This window comes from Primulina huaijiensis, chromosome 14 (assembly GCF_012295235.1).
Source record: "Primulina huaijiensis isolate GDHJ02 chromosome 14, ASM1229523v2, whole genome shotgun sequence".
NCBI classification, from domain to species: domain Eukaryota; kingdom Viridiplantae; phylum Streptophyta; class Magnoliopsida; order Lamiales; family Gesneriaceae; genus Primulina; species Primulina huaijiensis.
The window spans coordinates 14,920,166-14,943,398 of NC_133319.1; the positions used below are offsets into that span (position 1 = coordinate 14,920,166).

General features: G+C 33.7%; 3 protein-coding genes across 6 annotated transcripts; all 3 read right to left on the reverse strand.

The window, feature by feature from the left end:
* Positions 1-2,606: 2,606 nt before the first annotated feature.
* On the reverse strand, positions 2,607-6,391 carry LOC140957485 (magnesium transporter MRS2-1-like). Of its 4 annotated transcripts, XM_073414773.1 has the most exons (7): positions 6,159-6,347; positions 4,972-5,572; positions 4,490-4,618; positions 4,059-4,394; positions 3,933-3,980; positions 3,274-3,358; positions 2,607-3,146 (listed from the first exon to the last, which is right to left on the reverse strand). In XM_073414773.1, exons 2-7 carry the CDS (start codon positions 5,551-5,553, stop codon positions 3,139-3,141), a joined length of 1,188 nt encoding a protein of 395 aa, XP_073270874.1. In that variant the 5' UTR covers positions 5,554-5,572; positions 6,159-6,347; the 3' UTR covers positions 2,607-3,138. The 4 variants fall into 4 exon arrangements, with proteins under 4 accessions (XP_073270874.1, XP_073270872.1, XP_073270873.1 ...); XM_073414771.1 differs by having other exon boundaries at positions 2,607-3,358; positions 6,262-6,391; XM_073414772.1 differs by lacking the exon at positions 6,159-6,347 and adding an exon at positions 6,355-6,374 and having other exon boundaries at positions 2,607-3,358.
* A 3,039-nt stretch (positions 6,392-9,430) lies between these two features.
* LOC140956592 (uncharacterized) lies at positions 9,431-10,990 on the reverse strand. The gene has a single exon (XM_073413399.1). It carries the CDS (start codon positions 9,875-9,877, stop codon positions 9,563-9,565), a length of 315 nt encoding a protein of 104 aa, XP_073269500.1. The 5' UTR covers positions 9,878-10,990; the 3' UTR covers positions 9,431-9,562.
* A 6,790-nt stretch (positions 10,991-17,780) lies between these two features.
* On the reverse strand, positions 17,781-20,564 carry LOC140956801 (uncharacterized). The gene is made up of 2 exons (XM_073413673.1): positions 20,268-20,564; positions 17,781-18,153 (listed from the first exon to the last, which is right to left on the reverse strand). Exons 1-2 carry the CDS (start codon positions 20,431-20,433, stop codon positions 17,939-17,941), a joined length of 381 nt encoding a protein of 126 aa, XP_073269774.1. The 5' UTR covers positions 20,434-20,564; the 3' UTR covers positions 17,781-17,938.
* Between the last annotated feature and the right edge of the window lie 2,669 nt (positions 20,565-23,233).

The following is a 23,233-nucleotide window of genomic DNA, read 5'->3' on the forward strand; positions in this document are numbered from 1 at the left end:
TATATCATCTAATTAAAAGACTGATGTCCGGTGGAGAAAGCATTAAAATGAGCATCGATATTTGGATTTATGAATCTAATCACTTTGATTCATTGATATCTACATGACATGAGACTCTACGCTGTCATAATACAAATACATAAATTTGTGGATATGCTAAAATTATTAGTTTTTGACTTAACAATAAGGATCTAATAATATGTTTGATAACATAAAATTTGATGATATTGAGTTGAATTTGAAATTATAAATATTATTTTAGTGTTTGTCATTATTGGATTTCAAAATGAAATTTGTATTTGATGAGATTTCACAGGATTTCATTTAGCTAAAAGCTAAATCTTTAGAAAATTGGTGATATTTCATGGGATTTTATGGGATTTGAGTTTAAAAACATTCAAATTATTTTCAGTATTAAATTTATATTTTATAAATTTTAAGTCTTTTTTTAAAATAATTTACAAAAATATTTTTTTTCGATTTCTTCAAAAATCTATCTAATAAAATATTTTATATGTTAAAAACAATTTTTTGTTCTTGTTAAAAAAAAATATGATTTTTTATATAAATATTATTGATAAAAATAATTTTAAAAATAAACAATAAAAAAAATTTTAATGTAAAAATTAATATTTTCAATTGTCAAATCAAATTCTAAATACCAAAATAAAAGTCCAATTTCATGGATTTATCCAATTCTAATTTCAAATCTATGTTCAAATCCATTTTTTTTTAATATCCAAACAGACTCTAATCCTAACAAGCTAGCTGTAGTAGGACGAGGTACCGTGTGTACGTATATAAGTATATACACACACACACACTAATATATACTAATCTCGTGTTTTTATAATAATAATATTCAAGAGTAGGTTTCTTGTGAGACAGTCTCACGAATTTTTATCTGTGAGACGGATCAATCCTACCTATATTCACAATAAAAAATAATAATCTTAGCATAAAAAGTAATAATTTTTTATGGATGACCCAAATAAGAGAATACTCTTAACATAAAAAATAATATTTTTTCATTGATGACCTAAATAAGAGATTTGTCTCACAAAATATGATCCACGAGACCGTCTCACACAAGTTTTTGCCAATATTCAATATCTTATTTCATGTATATAGTTTGACAATATATGTTATCAAAATCAGTGTTCTAAAAAGCCCGCTTAAGTGCGCTTAAGCTTGAAGCTCGACAAAAACGCCCCGCTTCGGAGAAAAGCGGAAAAAAGCTGTCAAACTCTAGTTTGACCGAATTAAGCGTAATTAAGGTGTTTAATTAAACGTGCTTAAACCCAATTAATCGCATCTGTTAATTTTTTTATTTTTTTTATTTCGAAGATATGTCTTTATATTTTAAAATAATAAATTATATTTATAATTTAGATGTTTATTTTTCAATTTTTATTTTGATTAAGCGTGTCTGATAATGATTTGACAAATATTTAACATTTTTAATGTGGACTAGTTGAAAAATAATAATAAAAATTGTAATTTTGATATTTTTATGTTTTTATATATATGAGAATTAATACATCAGACTTAAATTTATCATATTTATGTATTATTTTATCTATTTATTGGTTTGAGATAATTACAATTACACTAAAGATAAAAAACGTTTTTTCACGCTTAAGCCAGTTCTAATCTCGCTTAAGCTTGAAAAGCTTGGAACTCGACATACGCGCTTCGAGACACTTCACGCTTTTTCGAACCTTGATCAAAATATCTATAAAGTAAGAAATCCAAACTCCGGATAACAAAATTGGGAACCGATCAATTTCATCATAGATAATTGATTTCGTAGAAAACGATTCCGGCTAACTTTCAGCAAAGATTATGCATCAAAAGGTGTAAAATCTTTATCAATTTGTCCACATTATGGGTCAAAATTTATCTATTTTGCATTTATCATATTATCCACAATAACATTTGACAACTAACAACAATCTACTTAAACTTAAATCTCGGTTGAATCAATAATCAATGTGGAAACGAAGTTTTCCAGCTACGAAAACATCATGTGAAATTTAACTTATAAGTTGTTTGAAAATTTTCTCAAGTCCTCTTTTAACTAATAATCCTATATTAGTACATACTTTTGGTACAATTTTTGTACTGAACACAAATATCATTTCCAATCCATTTATTTTAAATTTTATCTCTACTCTTTTATTCATCACGATTATTATTATTATTATTTTTAAATCAAGGCATCAAGTTCTAATAAATATACGAATTAAATTTATGTTATTAATCTATTTAGATAGTTTATATTAACTAATAAAAGATGCACACGGGTTGCATGTTTTATTATTATTTTAATTTGATCAAATAATACTAAACAATTAACATGAAATTATTTTCAATTTATAAATGTTGTTCGATTTAAAAAGAAAGTTTTGTTTAAATTTTTTTCTATATAAAATATGAAATGACTTAAGGAAGTTTTTAGTAGGATAAAAAAGATAATTATGGAATTAAATATTTTAACATCCTCTGGAATAATTACTCTAATAAACTCAAACTTAATCATATAGTATAGATTAATCAGACAAGCAATGAACTGAAAACAAGAACAAATTAGAATACTGGTGAACAAAAATACAAGTGACAATCGCCAATACCTTTTCCATAGATAACTTTCAGGCGAGGACAAGTAATCTTGATTAATATTTCAATAGACAACATTCTTTTATACAGATGAATTACTTACTAGTAGGCATAGAGACTCGTGAATAAATACGCGCAGTTCACTTGGGATATAGCACAGCCCGCAGGAACATTATTACCATACTATGAACCTGAAACCCAAAAAATGTCAGTCCGCGGATAAGAAATTTGGTAAGTAGACCCCAACTCCATTCCTTGCTGGAAATTAGGCAGGAAAAGCAAAGCCGCAGAAAGGGACAATCGGCGCACCACTTGGAAAGCGGCGACAATGACACCACCGGCAAATGGCAAAGACCAAGAGAAGAGTGTATCATGGTTTCGAATCTCGTTTCCTCATTCGCGGAAAGGAAAAGGACAGGTGAATTACTCAAGCGAGAACCTTTACCTCGAGTGTGGATCGTGAAAAACTTAGTGACTAGAGAAGAGATGCCTCTGATTTATCCATTTTCTACAGCGGCATCAATCTTCTATACTTGTAAAACCATAAAAATAGGCAAAACATAATGAGTCCAGAAACTCCAGTGATTATTATAACCCATTTGAATGCATCAGGGTCATCAAACAAGGGAATAGGAAAGTTCATTCCAAATATACCAGCTACAACTCCACATACGGCAACAAGAAATGTTGCAGTAGTGAGTAATAACTCAAACTGAATAAGCTGGTTCCGAACATTATCCTGCATAAAAATAATGATCCAATTAATCTGACACCGTGTTATAGACATTGAAATTTCGTGGGTAATAATTGATAACTAAAAAATGTGACTAAAAATTGAAAGCATTAAAGAATTGCAGAGAACATGGACTATCACAGCAGGAATTCTTAACCTTACGAGCATCTGAACATTATCTTTCTGTATAACTTTGGAAGGGGTTAATAGGTTAGAAGTATGAGTTCTAAGGTTTATCAGCACTCATAGTTGCACCTTCCATTATCTGAATCTCAGATTAGTAAATCAGCCAGATGAAGATTGCTGCATTGACGTACATTGTTCCTTTTTATAGAGGTTTAAGAATTATAATATTTTAGTAGCTAGAAACACAATTCTGTATGCAAGTTGTTTATCAGGTCAAGATTGTTAAAAGGGTCCGTGTAATGAAAGAATATTTATGACCATATTTCTCCCTTGGCTCATTTAGAAATAGCTCACACCACTTAAAACACATTTTTTTGCTTTCAACAGAAGACATGTATTTCTTCAGGAATGAAGAAAGAAGTTGAGCAGGTAAGACCATAAAAAAGCCTCATACCAGCTGAATGTTGATGAAGTCCTCGGTATCATCAATATACTCCTTCATCTGAAATTAGACAAGAAATTGTTAAGACTGAAGACAAAAAATAAAAAGAAAATACATGTACATGGTTGCACATGATACCGAAGTCAATTTATTGAGGGTGCTATCAATGACAACAAAGTATGCCTCCAACATCATTTCAAGCTCTTCTATTCTATTAACAACACTTTCTGAGCTCCTCACGCTATCCTGTCTGCTCCTTGCAAAACTAAGGTTATTCTCAAGCTTCCTGCCACCAGAGGGTGAAGAAACAGGAGAGATAGGAGCAGAAGCAGACAGCAACGCATCAACTGATCGGATTCCCATCGAAGATTGATCTCCATAAAATGATGTTTCGGTGTGTCTTTTCTTCTCAGTGAGATACATTTCAGCCATATCTCCATCATCATCCATGAGCTGCTCTATCTCATCCCTAACCTAGAAAATAACATTAGAAATTTGTAGGAAGCATATATCAGAGCCAAATCGCCAGGGGAAAAAAAGATGGTGCACCCAGCAGATTGATTTCACACCTTTTGAACCCTCCGAGTTAATGCAACAAGTCTGCTTTTTAATCGGCGAACTCGTTCCAGATTCAGTGTGCTGATCTTTGATGTAAGTTCATCCAACAGTGGATATGCCTCAATTTCTAGTTCTGCTGCCTTCATTTCAAAAATTTTGCAAATCCAAGTATAGTTATTGGTTATATGCTCCAACAATTATCGAACACGAAATCTGTAAGGAAATTATAAGGAACCAGAATCCGGCAGTATTCAGAACATAGATTCTATGTTCTAAACATTAATTTCATGGTGCTTTCAACAGGAAAAAATTATGTCATAACATAAACAGAGTGTCATTAACAGCATCAGGAAATGAAATTTCAGCGTTACTTTCAGTAATAGGAAATATCACATTTATCATTCTGTTTGAGATGCACTACCTATGCCTACAAAGACATGGAAAGAGATAAAGGGAAGGGAAGCGAACGCGAAACTAGGTTCTTGTTGCATACCTGAGAGTCCAAAAAAGTGCAGGCAGTCTCCAAGGCAACTTCAAGAGCCCTAAATTCAAAGGGCAAGTAATCAGGAGATGTATTAGCAAACATATTGTCAAAATTTCTACTTCCTCTCCTTCTGCATAATTCTGGACCTTCAGACTGCCAAACTTCACCAACTCCCGCCGCTTGCAGCCGTCGCTGCAGCTCCACCACATACTGTAGCACACAGCTATCAAGGGAATTTAACAACAAAACCTCATCTGCGGTAATGATACATCGAATCTGCTCAAGATTCACGACAATTGCCTTCTCTCTACCAAGGATAGTTGAGGGGTAAACAAACAAGGGATCCAATAATCTTAGATCACGTGCAGGAAGATCACAACGACGCATCATGGCGAATTTGTCAACCTCTATCACTTGGGAATTCCCATTTGCGTCGACTCGTATCCAAGATCTAAGGCCTTGACCTCGCTTTTTCAGGCCAGAAATATCCACCCCTAGCCAGCCAGAGCTAGCCGGCCTATTCGATGAACCTCTGAGATTAAAAGCAGAAGCAGGTTTTGGTAGGATTAGGCGTTCTTTAAGGTCTTCCATCACAACAGAGTTCCCACAGCTGCAAAACAGAAAATGGATTTGGTGACTGTAATTTGAGGTTCGACAATCATAATGTTTCGTCCAAACATTGCATCATGAAAAGTTTCCAACAAAGGACATCATAGGAGGAACTAAACTTGAGAGATTCGATCATTTCATTCCTCAACAAGTTGAGACCTCAATCTACGGATGATTTGGCTAGGTGTTTGGAATTCAATTTAACAATCCATAAAATTTTGGATAGTAGCAATTTATGACCTCCTCAAGCACCCAATATAACATAAACCACAGGAATCTCTCTCACCATGTTATTAAATATGCCACAACATCTTCCTCAGCCCAAATTTTGTATTTTTATTAACTATAAACTTACCTTTCTTAAACCAAAAAGATCGATCTTTTAGAGATTGAAACAAATTTATGAAAGAAACAAACTGACAATCACCAAACAAGGATCAATAAATCGAACGAAACGGGTAAAAGTTTTCAGCTAAAACCAATTTCCCGCCCCGTTTGATCTGTCACTCTCATAAAAATTGGGATTAAATACATTGAGAAACGATACGACGGTTCAGAAAATCAGCTTGAATAAGAATCACAGTCACCTCAATGATCAATGCAAGTAGCAACAGATGAATTGTTCTCTCAATGATCGAACCAACAATTACGATAAAAACGAATTTAAAAAATCGAGATTGAGAAGTTAACGTGAGTGAGTTCTAAGAAAGTCGGCGATGGAGATGGTGCAAGAAATTAGGGGAGGTGAAACGACGACGCTTTCCGGGTAGGAGGAGAAGATACCTCGAATTTACAGCAAATCAAGCGTGGCCTTTTTTTTAATTTCTTTTTTTATTTGATAAAAACAAACTTGCCTTCTGTGTATTTGCGGCTGACCTTAGTCCTACATATCTTTACGTGCACGTGCTACATTGGGACCTAGCTCAATTTTTAGTTCGTCACTCGGTGCAAGTATTATTCTGCTAGTAGATTTATACTTCAGTTTTATGTCTGTAGCATGTAGATTGCGTTTGTTAGATAAATTATTGATGTGATCTCGTTGAAATAGATGAGCCGGGTGAGATCCTGAGAGAATATTCAGTTGGTGCTCCGATATCAGGGGCGAGATCCCCGTCAACTCCTGTTGGGACTAAGCAAACACATTAATATTAGCTTTTAAGCAATTGATTAAACTGACCCGGGTGGATACATTGAGGTCCCGAGCCACCCGGATCTGCAAGCCTGGTCCGATCTCCACAACCTCCTGCTCTTCTTCTGCCACGAAATGCACCTCTCTCTTCTCAACTATTATTTCGCCTACTTCATCAACTTTTGCTCTCTTCCCCTCCCTCCTGGTTTTGCTCTGATCAGCCCGAACTGCTTCCATATAACATTTCAGGGAATAAGGTTGATCTCCCCGGACTTCTCCTACCCGGGTTCCCACAGGAAATTTGATCTTCTGATGGTAAGTGGATGTCACGGCCCTTAATTCATTCATGGTCGGTCTCCCTAGAATAATGTTATATGATGATGGGGAGTCCACCAAAGTAAAAGAGGTCATCACTGTTTTTTTAAAATCTTGGGAGCCCAAAGTTAATGGTAACACAATCTCTCCTTCCGGGTAAACCACATGGCCAGCAAAGCCAAAAAAAAGCAGTCTCTATAGCTTCCGAATGATAACCCTGCAAATCCATCCGCATGAAGGCATCTTTAAATATAACATTAACAGAGCTGCCCGAGTCCACGAAGACTCTCAAAATATCATAATTGGTCATCCGGGCTTGGATAAACAGGGCGTCATTATGGGGTAGATTTATCCTCTTTAAATCTTCCGGGCCAAAATTGATCATCGTCTCATTTCTCCTCATCCCTTCAACCTCCATACAATCTCTTCTACTCCTCGACTTCCTCGCCCGGTTGGAATCTCCATTAGGGAAGCCTCCTGATATCATCTTGATCAACCCCACAGCCGGGGGCGAAGATTTATTCCTCTCGGGCTCTTGCTCTCTCCTTTTCCCGGGATCACCTCTCGGGATATTCCTTGAATCTACCCGGGTGCTAGGACTTGGTTGCCGAGGTGTCCATGGTGGTCCTCTTGGCCTCTTGTTGGCTTGACTAGGTCCTGGGACGGAAGGTGAGGCATAATTTCCCTTCAAGGTTTTGCAGTCCTCAGTGTTATGATAACATACCTTGTGGAGAGTGCAAATCCTCTCTTCTCAGGCCGAGATAACTGATGATCCGGGGCCAGATCACTGTTACACTCCTGGACCTCTCTGTCTCGGGCAATCTTTAAAGGCACATGGTGAGAAAAGTGCCCTGGATTATCCCTTCTTTTTCCTTTCTCCTCGGGCTTAGACGTCCGATCTCCCCTCTCCTTCCGTACGGCCTCCCTCTTCTGCTTTTGGGCTTCCTCCATATTGATATATTTTTCCGCCCGGGATAACAAGTCCTCGAAGTCCTCGGGCACCTTCTTGGTTAATGACTTGAAAAATTCACCATCCCTCAAGCCTTGGGTGAATGCAGTCATTTTTGTCTCTGTGGCACGAGTAGGAACATCGAGAGCCACTCTATTGAATCTTCTGATGTAAGCCCTTAGACTCTCCTCCGGGCTCTGTTTTACCTCAAAAATACTAAAAGTAGTCTTCTTGTATTTTTTGCTGCTGCTGAAATGGTGTGAAAACACCTTCTAGAAGTCTTTGAAGGAATGAATACTTTGCGGGGCCAATCCCTCAAACCAACTCTGAGCAGAATCCACCAGCGTTGTCAGGAATACCTTACACTTAATTCGATCAGTATAACAGTGTAGCATGACCATATTTTCAAACCGGGCCAGGTGTTCCTCGGGGTCTGCATTGCCATCATAATCTTTCACTTTGGCATATTTGAAGTTCTCGGGAAGTGGTTCCCGGACAATGGCTTCCGCAAATGGGCAACCTTTGGTTAATGCCCGAGAAGTACTTCGACTTTCCAGCTGCCCTTCTAAGACCTTCATCTTTTGTCTTAATTCTAGCAGCTCTTCCACCACAGTCGGGGATTTGGACCGGGCAATAGACTCACCATCCTCCTCTCTCACTTCATCCTCTTCCCTTCTTCATCCTCCTCTCTCACTTCATCATCACCTGCTAAAACAGAAATATCAGAAGATAATGATAATATTATCTATATATACAGGTCATGGTCCCCAGATCTCGCGTTATCACTTTCACTATTCTCTCCTCCATTAAGAAAATAGTTTTGAAGAGAAAACTAAAAGGTTCTCTCAAGGAAAGAGGGCGTAGATCTGGAGATCAAGGCACGTTCTTAAGAATTCAGAAATATGGCTTCGGGTACGCTTTCGCTTAAGTTTTCAGTCAAATTCTTAATGATTTAGTGTGATAGATTCTGCGTTTTATGGGTTTTTCCCAACATAAACATCACATGTAAATGTTGCCATGTAATGCATATATTTTCATTAGTTTGTTAGTACATGAGTACTGTACATGAGATGTGTATTAACAAGCGTAATGGTGTTCAAATTTGGTCGAAGTTAGTTCCCATTGTAGATTTATATTGATTGACCAAATAAAGAATTTTCATGAGTAGTTTTTTTTCTATTTCCTTGCGTATATGTAATAACTCAGCATTGGATTGTTACAATAATTCTTTTTCCGATTTGATTTTTCTAGTATGAAGCAAATGAATTAATTGGATCACTTCAAACTTCCAAAAAAGATAATAAATAACAGTCGACTAAAAAACATCATCAGCCAAGACCTTTTTCTTAACATTTGGCCATCATATGACCCAACGTTACTCCTAAGCCATCGCACTCACACCCCAATTATAAAAGTAGATTAAAAAAGACTACTTCCAATTTTTCTATTATTTCTTCCATATTTTTCACAAATTTTTTTAGATGAAGCCAACTTCAATTATACAAAATCCATTTACTATTTTGGCATATATAGATCCAAATTAGGATCAAAGTAATTTAACAAATATGAAGTTTGCATTTTGCAGACGTTCAGATAAACTAAAAGAATTTTAGTTTCCTCTTGACGACCAGTGATGTCTTTGCCCACTGCAAATGACAAGATGTCCTTTGAGCTCCTTTCAGACCAGAACACAAATTGTTGGCTCCAAGCGAGACAGCAAAGTAAAGGTAAATCGTGCATAGAAAAGCAAGGAGGCCAAAAGCAGTAAGAAGGAAACGATGTCTCTGAACAAGAGTTGCACAACTTCCCAATTCGTCGCCTCGTCCGTATTGTTTCTTTGATATTGGTTCGGAAAATACAGTTTGGGACTGTGTCCTCCGATGAGGTGAAGATATTATGCTTTCTAGAGCCATAGATTACACTGAACAAGAGATATTCTGCAGATTTACCATTCATTCACCAAATAAGAACTTCCCGAATTCGAAATTCATCACCAGTCCATTTGCGAAAGGATTGTTTATATGGCAAACTTCCATAAAATTCAAAGCAACAAAAGATTGAGGAAAAATTACTCGGTGATGATGGAGTCCATAGCTTAGAAACACAATATCATAGAAAATTCTTTTATTTTCGTTCTTTAAACATTTCTTTTATATATATCACACTGTGCAACATAACAAGAAATTTTCTACAGGAAGCACACAATATCCATAAAGATGATTATGGAGACATATACCTCAACAGATGCATGCATGGATAACTCTTAAACTTCATAACCAAGTTCCAAACCACAACAGTCCTCATAACGGAGTTTTCCTCGTAAAAACGGGCGGAGCCATGTGTTGCCCATCCGGGACGGTAGCCATGTGGCTCGGTTTTTTCCCTATTTTTTATACATAAAATTTTGTCCAATTTTTCGATAGTCCGGAGACTCCATTTGTCAATATTAGCTCAACCCTGAATTAGAAATTTCTAGCCCGGACATAAATGAAAACTTGGCTCCGTCACTGCTCGTAAATGCATATCAAAACAGGGAAAAATAATTCCACCAGAGGGCGGGGCACACTTAATCTATGCACCACCTAATATGATCAAATTTGGTTGTTCAAAATCCCAATTCACAATTTCACGTCAACATTTTTCTAATTAGAAAGTCATTCCATATACCTTACTCATCAAACCACGACAACAGTTAATCAATCGAGTTAAATAGTAGAACTAGGGGAGAATCAAATTGAAATCCAGGTTTTCCAAATGAATTAAAACATAAATCTGGACTGTAGACTACACAAGCTCGTTTACAAACCAAATGCATAAGAAATTTGCCGAAGATCTTAAAGCAAAGAAAAACATCACAGAAACGCATCAGATCAAGCCGCAATTGAAAATCACGAACAGAAACATGAGAATGAAGAAAATAGAGACGAAAGCAAACTACTTAACAACCAAAGATCCAAGTCCGTGATAGCGATCGCCCTGGAATTCAAATCGTAACAAAAAATTTCAAAGCAAAATCGAAAGAAATGAATTAGTTGTCGGTAGTTGGCACTTTAGGTGCTTCTTACGTCTCGGCCACGTATATGGGCGAAATGCAGAAAGTATTGCCGGCATGCAGGCTACGCGCTTTTCCAAATTTTTTTTACGTATTTAATTTTTATTTATTTGGAAAAAATACTTTATGCTCTAAAAAAAGATATTATTAATATCGCTATATATATATATATAATTAGAGTTTTGATATGCTGCACACCTACCGTGCAAACCTATGTAAGCACCGATGATGTGTCACTCACCTATTTGATGGAGCATAGAGTATTTTTTTACGTATTTAATTTTTCAAGATAAATTTATGTCATTATAAACATTCGTCTATTTAAAACAAAAGATCGGACCAAAACTAAACAAATTTCAAATTAACCAAATCACGACTACTTTTATATTACTAGGAATGATTACGTGCGATGCACGTAGGTGACTAATAATAAAAAATATAATAACGAGATTTATATAATTTTTAAAATCGTTTGAATAACATCTTGTTTATGAGTATTTATTAATCTAAATATATCAAAACACAATAAATAAAAATACATGATGACGATAAATCAAATATATTCATTTATTTATATAACATTTTTCAATTCGCATGATTATAACATAATGACAGCTCTATCAAATTAACAAAGATATTTTTCATCTAAATATTATTCACAATGGAAAAACAATAAAAAATATAATTAATAGAATAGTGAATATTACTAAAACCAAAATCACAATATATTTAAATGAAGTGAATATAGCGATTGTTAAATAAAATTCTCTTAATTAACTAAATTATCATAATGATGTTAAAATAAAACCCTAAACTTGTTATTAAGTTAAATATCAATTTTATTTTTGCTAACTTTTAACTCCTTGCGAGTTTTGTTAAATTTCTTCTTTTTTAGAATAGATATTATACATAGTTAATATATATCAGAATGGATCATCTGAAAATTAATATCGATGATTAATAATTTTATGTTAAATAAAATTTTAAAATAATATCAATCAAATAAATATGTGTAGTAAAACACATATACGTAACATTCAGTTTATAAATATCATATATTAAAATTTTAATTTCTAACCAATGATAATAAATTAGCACTGTAATTCATATTTATTATAAGGATTATTTTAATTAAAAAAATTATGAGGATTATCTGATAAATTTAATACAAAAGTATCAAGTAATTTTCATTCTTTTTAATTTCTTATTAATTTCTTTTTCTATGAATAAAGTTGAAATAATTCAAAATAATCAAATTATATTGTAAATAAAATATTAGAAAAATTTGCAAAAGAGCATATAGAATCTGCATGCTCTCAATGTCCATTTTCATTGGAAAAAAACCATAAGAAAAATGACAAATTCTCGCATGGTTTTTATAATACTTGTAGAAAAGTATAAGCTTGAGATATATATTGAGACATTAATTAAATATCACAATTTATTAAATTAAAAATATAAAAAAGTATCATACTAATGTATTTGTAATATTTTTCGTCAATTCAACTAAAATAATGAAATAAAGTTATTCTCATTTTCCATATCAATCCTTAAATCAGAAAATTAAAAATTCACCTAAATAAATAAATGAAACATTAATTAAGTAATGGTGTGTAAAAGTGTAACTAAGAAAATGCACAAATCAAACTCATATATTTATAGATATATATAGATATATAGATTTGCTAACTTTTAACTCCTTGAGAATTTTGTTTAACTTTCTCTGTTTTTTTTAAAATACATATTATAGATAGTTAATTTTATATCAGAATAGATAATTTGTAAATTAATATTGATGATTAATATCTCATTGTAAATAAATTTTTTAAATAATATCAATCATAATTAAAAAATTAATTTATAGGGAATGAAAATAAATTATCACTATAATTCATATTATTTAAAGAATTATCTTCGTTAAAAATTATAAAGATTATCAAATAAATTTAATACAAAAGTAGAAAGTAATTTTCGGTCTTTTTAATTTATCATTAATTTCTCTGTCTAGTTGAAATAAATCAAACTAATCAAATTATACGACAAATAAAATATAAGAACAATTTACAAAAGAGCATATAGAATCTACATGGTCTCAATGTCCATTTTCATTGGAAAAGTACCATCACAATGACATGTTTTCAATGACACTTGAAGAAAAGTGTAAGTCTGATATGTGTATTAAGACATTAATTAAATATCACAATTTATGAAATTAAAAATAAAATAAAGTATCATATTAATGTTTTTGTAATATTTGTCGTTGATTCAACTAAAATAATGAAATAAAGTTATTTTTATTTTCAATATCAATCTTTATATAAGAAAATTGAAATGTCACCTAAATAAATAAATAAAACATTAATGAAGTAATGGTGAATGAAAGAGTGACTAAGAAAATTAACAATTCAAACTCATATCTCACTTAAATAAATAAATAAATAAAGTAATGGTGAGTGAAAGGGTAACTAAGTAAAACATTAATGAAGTAATGATGAGTAAAAAGGTAACTATGTAAATCCACAATTCAAACTAATGGTGAGTGAAAAGATAATTAAGTAAAACATTAATAAAATAATGATGAGTGAAAGGGTAACTAAGTAAATTCACAATTCAAACTCATATATTTATAGGTAGTATAGATAGGTAGTATAGATTATAGACAATACAACCATTACTTTCCATTTCTCCCAAAAAAAAATGTCAATTTTTCGAGTTGTACTCGAGTAAAATAGTCGAATTCGAGCTCCAACAAAGACAACTCATTGAGTATCCAGATTCATAATCTATTATATATATACTCTTTGTTTTTTTCATTTACTTGGTCTATCTAGTAAGTACAAAAAAAAAATAATAGAATAATAAATCTAACAAAAATGTGAACTGTACACAGACCCATAAAATTAAATTTTTCAAGGATCATTTCTTCTTCTTGGATTTTTTACTACAGACAAAAGAACCAATCCCAAAAAAACTTACTCTACCTTTAGCAATGTAAGTTGGAGGAATATTCAGAATCGGACTAATTCTGACACCATTGCCATATGATCTGCTGGAACTCTTCTTCAAATAAGGCCTTTCAGCTGTATTGTAATAAGGGTAGTATTTAATCGGAGATGAACGTAAATTTGAAGATTCTTTCATTGAATGCTGCTTCTGCATAACTTTGTGTTTTGGATTTGGATTCGGAGCAGAACCCGTTGAGTTTCTTCGTGTTAAAAAACGTAAAGATCGAAGCAACCCGCTTTTGCTGCTATTTCCGCCATTTTCGCAGGCGCTGCTGCTTCGTCGGAACTTCCAAAAGGGTTTTGTAAATCGCTTGTTGATATCCTCTTGATCATCATCGGCATCGAAACTGGTGGATAATAACTCGATCAATCGCTTTTTCTTTGTGTTTAAGGTTTGCTTAAATTTTAAAGATTTTACTGCTTTGAAAATTCTTATTCCCAATTTTTATGAATCCTATAAAGGCCAACTCATGAACAATATTGCAACCGGGATTCAAACCAATAATTTTATATAGTTTTATGTCAGCTCAAATATTACCCGATATTTTTTCTAATAATAAATATGCACATAGGAAAACATAGGTATTTTTTATGTCATCTTATGCAGTTAGATGAGCTTGCATTATAATTTTTCAATCATCGAATTCCTCTCTGGAAAACATAGGAATTTTGTTGAATGAAGACATGGTTATCAGATGAGTGTTTTGGAAATATTCAAGATAAGATTTTAATCGCTCCGATATCACTTGTTAGGATCGGCTAATATAGTTGATGTGCTTAGAAGATGAAGTTGAATAAACACTTCGGTTTTTGAAATCTTTTCGGGTGTGAATCAGTTCTTTAAGGAACTGATCCTGAAATCTTGTATGTCAATATCGATCAGTTAACTAATAGTAGTAGTGCGGAAAAAAATTGAAGGATAGATTGAATATTTTGGCTAGAGTATTATGAAAACTGAATGAATAAAAGATGAGCACAAAGAGTTTTATGGATGTTCAGAGATTTCAACTACTCCTACGTCACCCCTTCTATCTCAATGATAGGAATTCACTAAAAGATTTTGTTTGGTTACAATGAACTTTAATAACCCACTTCAGTTGGACTTAGACAATGTCAAACTGAAACTCTTAGTTTTTCTTTTCACTTATCAGTTGATAATCGAATAGTTCAAATAAGTAGCCTGAATGCTACGAATAAATCAATGAGGTGTGCGCTAGAATTTGAGATTTGCAAACTGAATAAAATCAAAAGTGAATCCAACTGAATGATTTGTTCTCGTTGTAGTTGTTCGTGGATTGTTTGTTAACTCTTTCTTCAACTGAACTCATCTGCTATATAAATTCTTCGATTCCAATGATCACATTGAATGCATTTAATGATTAATACCCGTTGAATCGTCTTTGACTCCATGTCGATAACTTTTTTTGACAGAGGTACAATGAATGAGACTGTTCTGTTTTAGTACGGACTGTCAGTTTGTCTGCTGATATTCAAATTGCAACTGATGACGTGACTAGCTGATCAGGAGTTAAACTAGTTGAATGATCAGTTCAGCTAAACTACACCGATGTCTTTTCACTTTTCAGTTAAACTATACCAGTTCTGCGAATAGCACATTCAGTTCTTCAGATTTGGTATCAGTTCGACAATCTTCGATTCATCTGTTTGAGAATTTAATAAATCCTTTGAGAACTTTAATTCGTTTACTTCAGTTCTACTAGTTCCATTAAATTGCTAAGTCTCCTTCAATTCAGTTAAGCTTTACCAGTTAAGTTATCGGTTCATGAGTTCAGGTCTTCTGATCCGTTATTGGTCAGTTTCTCAAACTCTGAAACTAATAAATTCCAATAACTTGTGTGAACCTCAGTAGTTCAGCGATACAATTAGCCGTGTGTTCACAACTTCATTGTGATTCAAAATAACATTTATTCTTATTTGGGCTTACCCCTATTAGCCTCATTCTTTTCATAAACATTTGATTAAGAACGTCAGAACTCAAATCTGATTGCACCCATCAGATCCATCAGATCATACAAAGAGTATCTAGTAGCATCGCTCCATGATCCTCTAAGTATCACTGATAGTGCCTGCAAGAACTTTAAGTTATAGTTAGTGTACAGTATGACCCTTCAATCATATATCTCGATCGAATCTGCAATAATTGACATATCGGGAGTTATAAATGAAATCGATAACAATGTGATATATATTTGAGTAATAATAGTGATATTGTATGTGCAACTAGTAAAAGACCTTTCACTAAAGTACATGTATTGTTCTGACTAGAGACTTTTTACACTATTAACTAATCAGGTCACATAGGATATTTTCACTCGGACGGAGCGGTGAATTCCCGAATACAATGCATTGGATCCTATGTGTAACGACCATGGGTTATCCCGATCTTGGGCTCCCTCAAGGGACCTTTTCCCTCACGGGCTTTCCCATGCGCCATTACTCATAGAACATCTCCAGCCCAGGCACTGGAGCTTGTACCTCCCCAAGATTGGAACCCAAGACCTCCTGGACATATAGATCTTGGCAGCAACCCTGGTACCAATTGAGGGGTTCCAATCCTGGGGAGGTACAAGCTCCAGTGCCTGGGCTGGAGATGTTCTATGAGTAATGGCGCATGGGAAAGCCCGTGAGGGAAAAGGCCCCTTAAGGAAGCCCAAGATTGAGATAGCCCATGGTCGTTACACTATGTATTTCAAAACTACATCCAACCTCGCCACCTTATGACTCTCAATGGAGTCGGTAAATGGTTCAAATTATATGCTAGTACAAAAAGCCTACACATTGTCCCGGGTCAAAAGACGAACTAATGGTGTACAATCATAACCGCGGTCTATTACAATCGTTAAGCGATAACCAGTTGGAAAGTTCGATGGAAGTTTGTTTAGTACATCATCAAATAATCAATCATCTGTATGAATGGACATTTTCACGTCCTCACCAATGAAATATGGCGTTTACATAACAGATGTTAGTATCAAGCTCAAGCGAAATTATCCTTATTTTAGACGATTGAATCGACTAAGAACCTGTTTAGAATATACAGTATGCTTCCTAATGAGTCTCTTGATATTACGTTGAGAGGCATACCTCATGCCACTTATAGTACATTCAAGGATTTTATCTATATAGCTTGCATGAATATGAAGATAGAGTAAATGTTATAATTGGATAAAACCGTAAAATGTTAGTAAAATAAAAATTATTTTACATAAAAGTCAATAAAACTCAAGCTACAAGTTGACTTGATGGACACCAACTTTAACAAAAACATTTTACTATCTTTACCATTTTATTCGCATACTAGACAAACTCGTGACTCTGACCTTTTAAAAAAACGTACATATCTATTATGACTCGAATGTCACATACTAAACAAACCCTAATGAGTTTCATGATCTTACGTTGATAGGCAGACCTCATGGTACTTATAATATATTCAATGATTTTATCTATATAGCTTGCATCATGAACATACAGATAAAGTAAATATTATAATTGGATAAAACCGTAAAATATTATTAAAATAAAAATTGTTTTTACATAAAAGTCAATAAAAACTCAAGCCACAAGTTGACTTGATGAACACCAACTTTAACAAAAACATGCTACTTTTTTTTTCATTTTATTCGCATACTAGACAAACTCGTGACTCTAACTTTTAAATAAAAACGCACATATCTATTATGACTCGTACTCATGACTCGACTCTTAAAGAACAAATTAGTTAAACATGAGACTCCGTTTTTGCGTAGTTACAAATGACTTATTTTAAAAGAAATATTTATATATTTACAATCTCAAAGTTGATGCGACTGTGAAGTGCATACACGGAGTTCTGTATAATTGTACCAATATACATACACACTTCACCAAAATGTAAGCATGCATCAGTCTGGAAATTATGAGAAGGGATTGTTACTGGTACGTTTGGGTGTTTCTTTATCAAGTTTGATTTGTGGAGAGGATGAAGCAAAGTTCTTCCAGAACCAACGGTGCTTGCGCTTAGCTTGCAGTGACATTACTTCTGATTCTGGCCTCAACATTTCCCACATAACCTGCACATCCTCGTATCCACAAGTTTGGATGTCATCGTGAAGTTTCAGAAGCCCAACACCTGAAGAAATCACAGAAATTGGAGAAAAGAGAATCATTCATTTATTCAAGAAAAAACCAGAGGCCTAACAAAAAAAGTTAAAAGCCCTTTTATGCAATGGAAGTTGTGTAATGTATTAGGCTCTGTGCAGCCGCAAAAGGACTAAAAACCTCCTCAGATTAAATGTTTCAATAACCCGAAAAAACTACAAAGGTCTAGTTTTGTTGTATGCGAGCATGTGATACTTATATTTCTGATTCTTATTATCCCATCGTTTTCCTCAGAGTTTTCTAATAAGCTTTGCTGTCATTGTGGTCACAATGCAATTTAGCCAAAACCACAACTCAAATCTACTTTTTAAAAAGATATGTGCATCAATACAACTATAAGAGAATTTAATTAAAAAAAATCAGATTCCAAGCTTGGGGACATATAGTCATGCTGTGAAATAGGTGAAAAGTATCAAACACAATGAACCAAATTCCACTCACTTTATTATGCTTTTCCTATGGGAAAAAAGACTCGCAGAATTGGATTCCTTTAGCTTGACTGAAACTATTTCAGAAAATTATTCTTATCCAGTAATTGTTCTAGTCCACTTCAACGTCCGAGGTTTTTCAAAACAAATTTACGAGAACACCTCAACAACAGTGGACATATAACTGGGTAAGCGAGTTCTTGTATCTCTATCTCTCGTGTGCACAATATATAGACATGAGTGTGTATACACCATATAAAACTCAGATTTTGACTCCCTTAGCCTCAAGGCTGACCACGGATTTTTGCATATTGTGGTGAAAACAAAGCACCAAAACCGAAAACTATAGAGGGGGAGAAATCATGGTTTTGCAAATATACTTACATGATATGAAATAACAACTAAATCAGTATTAAATTTGTTTTTAAGGAAACATCATTTATCTTAAAACGCTAAACAAATAATAAAACATAATTCAAAAACAAAAAAATATAAAATAAAGATGCGTCTAGTTCCATCTCTCTACTTTAGTATGTTAGAGTGGAACTTACCAAGTGGACGGTTGAATACCAAAAAGTCGAACCTTTTGGATAAATTAAGAATATAAAACGTGAAAAAGACAGGGAACTGAATTCCAAGACCATCTTTAGTGCCTCAAGTGAGAATTTTTTCAAGAATTCGTAATTGGATAGTGACCAATATTAACCAAATACTACAATTATGACATTCTTTTACTGATCAAATAGCAATAAGATCACGGGTTCCCAATTCCCTCTTAGGTGAGTTTTTAACAAATCCAAACATTATTAAAGTAGATGTATTTGTGTCATTTCTGCAAATGATATGTAATGCATTGTTAGAACTAATTAAAATGTTGACATATAATATATTGTACTAAATTCTTTGATACAATCACTCGTTAAAGTCATAAAATTATTAATTATTGTATGACTTTTGAAAATTAATATTAATATGATTTATTAAAAGAGTTCACACTCAGTCCAATTTCGAATAATTATTATTGGTCCAAATTTGAAATATGATACACCTATTACTCAATTAATAAGTTTATTATGATATGATCTCACGTATCTAATATTTTCCTATCACATCAATTTTTGTGATACTTAGTAACATAAAACAAAATCTCCAATTCGATAAATAAATCAAACACATTTTAACTTTTGATATCAAACAATTACAAGAACAGCAACCCAGAAAAAAAAAATTAAAGGATGAGTTCGAAAAAAAACCAGCTTAATCATCAGCCAAAAGATGGGAAATCTAAATTTATATTGGTTTTTTTTTAAAAAAAAACAATGTTTTTATAATTTTATAATTGACCTTTTAATCATTTAAAAATGACTCAACTAAACTAAAAGGAGTGATTTTTCAAAAGCACAAATTCAAAACTTTTAAAGAACTTTTCAAAGCAATTAAAATACGTTTGTAATCAAACTAAAAAAACACTTATTCCGTTAATTTTATAAATTAAAAAAACTTTTTTTTATCCGAACATTTTTAAAAACTCAAACTTGCCAAAAACAATATTTGAACCAAAATACTTTTGTAACAGAAGCAATTTAAATCAACACCTACAGGTGAAAATCATTCGATTCCGACGAAAATATCGTAGAGAGGGAAGAACTGAGATCACCTTTTTCACGTTCCTTGACACGAGAGAACACCGCAGACCAAGCCCTCTTAATCGGGAAGACCACTTTCCGCCACCACTCTATCACCCTAATCTTCACCTTCCTCCGCCGGTTCCCGCCGCCGAGCCGAATCAGCGCTATCTTTAACCCCGCCATGCCTAACCGCATGTCAGGATCAACGCACACACTGGAGCGTGTGCGAGAGAAATTTGCTGGTAGAGAGAAGAAAAAAAAGAGAGGCGAAAAAGGTTTTTCAGTTATTTAGTGTTTGGGGGGATTTCCTGAGTCTATACTAAAGTGATGCTTTTAGCCGTTACGCCACTTGGAAGGTTTTTTTTAATGTGATCGACCCGTCACATTATGCGGTGTCTCTTTTTTCCCATAATTTGAATTTTAACACGTGGTACGTCTCTGATGTTCAATATATGTGTTTTTTCACATGTTCGTCTTTTGATTTTGGACAGTCGAGCAACACTTTTGAAGCCGACTCTCGTTTAGTTTTTTTTTCTCTCTAGAACTGTTTGAATTTGTGATTGTTATTGATACCCCATGGATGAACGCATCAAGATCAGACCCAAACTCCCGACTCATTTCTAGGACCCACAGGTGAAGGAGCCCAGATATTCTCCTATAAATACCAAGTTTGAACGTATGATTTCGCATTCACTATATTGTTTTGAGCAGCGTCCTTATCTGCTCTCCCCATATATCCTCAGTCTCTGACTTGAGCGTCGGAGGGGTTACGCCAGGACACTTGCAGGAAGCGGACCATAAATTTTCCGTGAGTATCAGTTATGTTTAGTGGTTGAGTCAGGAATTTGGTTCTATCTGGATTAAAATTTTAAATTTTAGAATCTTTTAGATTGATCTAATCAGATTAATATCAAATTAATCCAAAATTTGTCTATAAATTTTTTTTTAAAAAAAATTGGGCCACCCGGGTGTCGATTAATGTGGCTCTGCCACTGCTTATGTTATCCTCAAGATATTTTAATATAATTTACCTTTTAATGGTTTCGTTTTACTTTATCTGTATATTCATGCAAGCTGCATAGATAAAGTCTTTGATTATGCTTTAATACAAAAGAATCGTAATTCGATGTTGAAACTCATTTGTAAACACTGCATATTCTAAATTCGTTCCTAGTCGATTCAGCCGCCTAAAACATGGATAAAGGTCGCTTGAGCTTGAGACTAGCATCTGTGATGTTGTGTACTGCGTTTCTTGGTAAGGACATAGAGATGTCCAAACATGCAGATGGGTAGTCATATGATGATTATACCGAACAACCCTCCCTCGGACTTTCCAAGTGGTTATCATTCATCGAGAGGATAAGTCCGTGGTTATGATTGTACACCATTAGTCCTTACGACCCGGGACAACACTGAGGATCTATATGCTAGGGCTGTGCTTTGACTCGTTTACCGGCTCCAAGAGAGCCATCAGGTGACGAGGTTGGGTACAGTTGCGACACATATAGGAGCCAGTACATTGTAGTCAGGGATTCACCGCTCACCTAAGGGTGTGGATATCCTATGTGATATGAAGTAATAATAGTGCATGGAATCTCTGGCCAGAGTATGAGATGTACGTTGGAGAAGGAGTTTTCCAAATAGTACACGTGATGCCACTATTATATGTGTCACATAGTTATCGAATTAATATGCAACCCTCGATGAACCAATGGTTGCAGATTCGATCGGGATATATGAGATGAAGGGCCATACTGTACGTTAATCTTAATCGACTGGTTCTTGCAGACACTATCAGTGATACCTAGTGGATCATGGGGCGATGCTACTAGACGCTCTTACCATGATCAGATGGGTGCAATCAGAAATGAGTTCTGACATTCTTGATCAAGGTGTTGATGAAAAGAATGGGGCTAACTAGGGTAAGCCCGAATAAGAATAAATGTTATTCTGAATCACAAAGAGTTGTGAACTCACGGCTAGCTGTATCCCTGAACCATTGAGGGTCACACAAGAACTTGATCGTTTGTTTCCGTTGAGAGAATAAATTCAAGGAGTTGAATTTATGATAATTAAATTTTGAGAAAATAAATTCAAGGAGTTGAATTTATGAGATAGTAAATTCAAGAAGTTGAATTTATTAAATTTAGAGAGAATAAATTCAAGGAGTTGAATTTATAAAATTTTAGAATTTAATTTATCAAACTGAAATATTAAGTTTATTAAATATTAAATTTTGGAGGTAATAAATTCAAGGAGTTGAATTTATAATTTAAATATTAAATTCAAATGCTGAATTTATAAGGGATTTAAATTAAATGTAATGATTATATGTATAATGGGTTTGTAGGAGTACAAGACCAACGTACATATTATTAAGGTTCTTAATTGGACTTTAAAAGATTAATGAATTAATTAAACTAGTTGGACTATAATAATTAATTGATTAAGCCCATTAAATATTTAATTTATTAATGTGCCCTGAGCTTATATATATGTGTATTAGGTTTAAGGTTAGAATTAATTCATTCATAATTTTTCGAAAAACCCTAGCCTCCAAGAGAACACAATTTTCGAAAAACACTCCCCTCTCCTCTCATAGAATTTCGGCCCTCTCTTTTTTGAAAAAGAATTTGAGCCGTCTCTCAAACTTTGATCTCCAACGTAAAACTTCTTCTAATTTTTCTAGTGCAAATTAGAAGAGGAACAAATCATCTAGTCGTGGACCTGATTAGAAGATTGAAGGAAGGAGTCCTTGAAGAAAGTTCGTAGAGAATTAATCAAGAGCTATATCCGCTAACCCCGGATTAGTTGGAACCGTGTGATTAATTCACCAAAGGTATAAATTCTAACGCCTTATGAATGTTTGATTATATAAACCATACGAGTACCCAAAATCAAATGTATTTTGATTGTCAAAATAAAATAAAAATTTTAAAACTTCCGCTGCGTTTGAGCACGAGAAAACCGAGATCCAACATGTTGAACCCTTTTG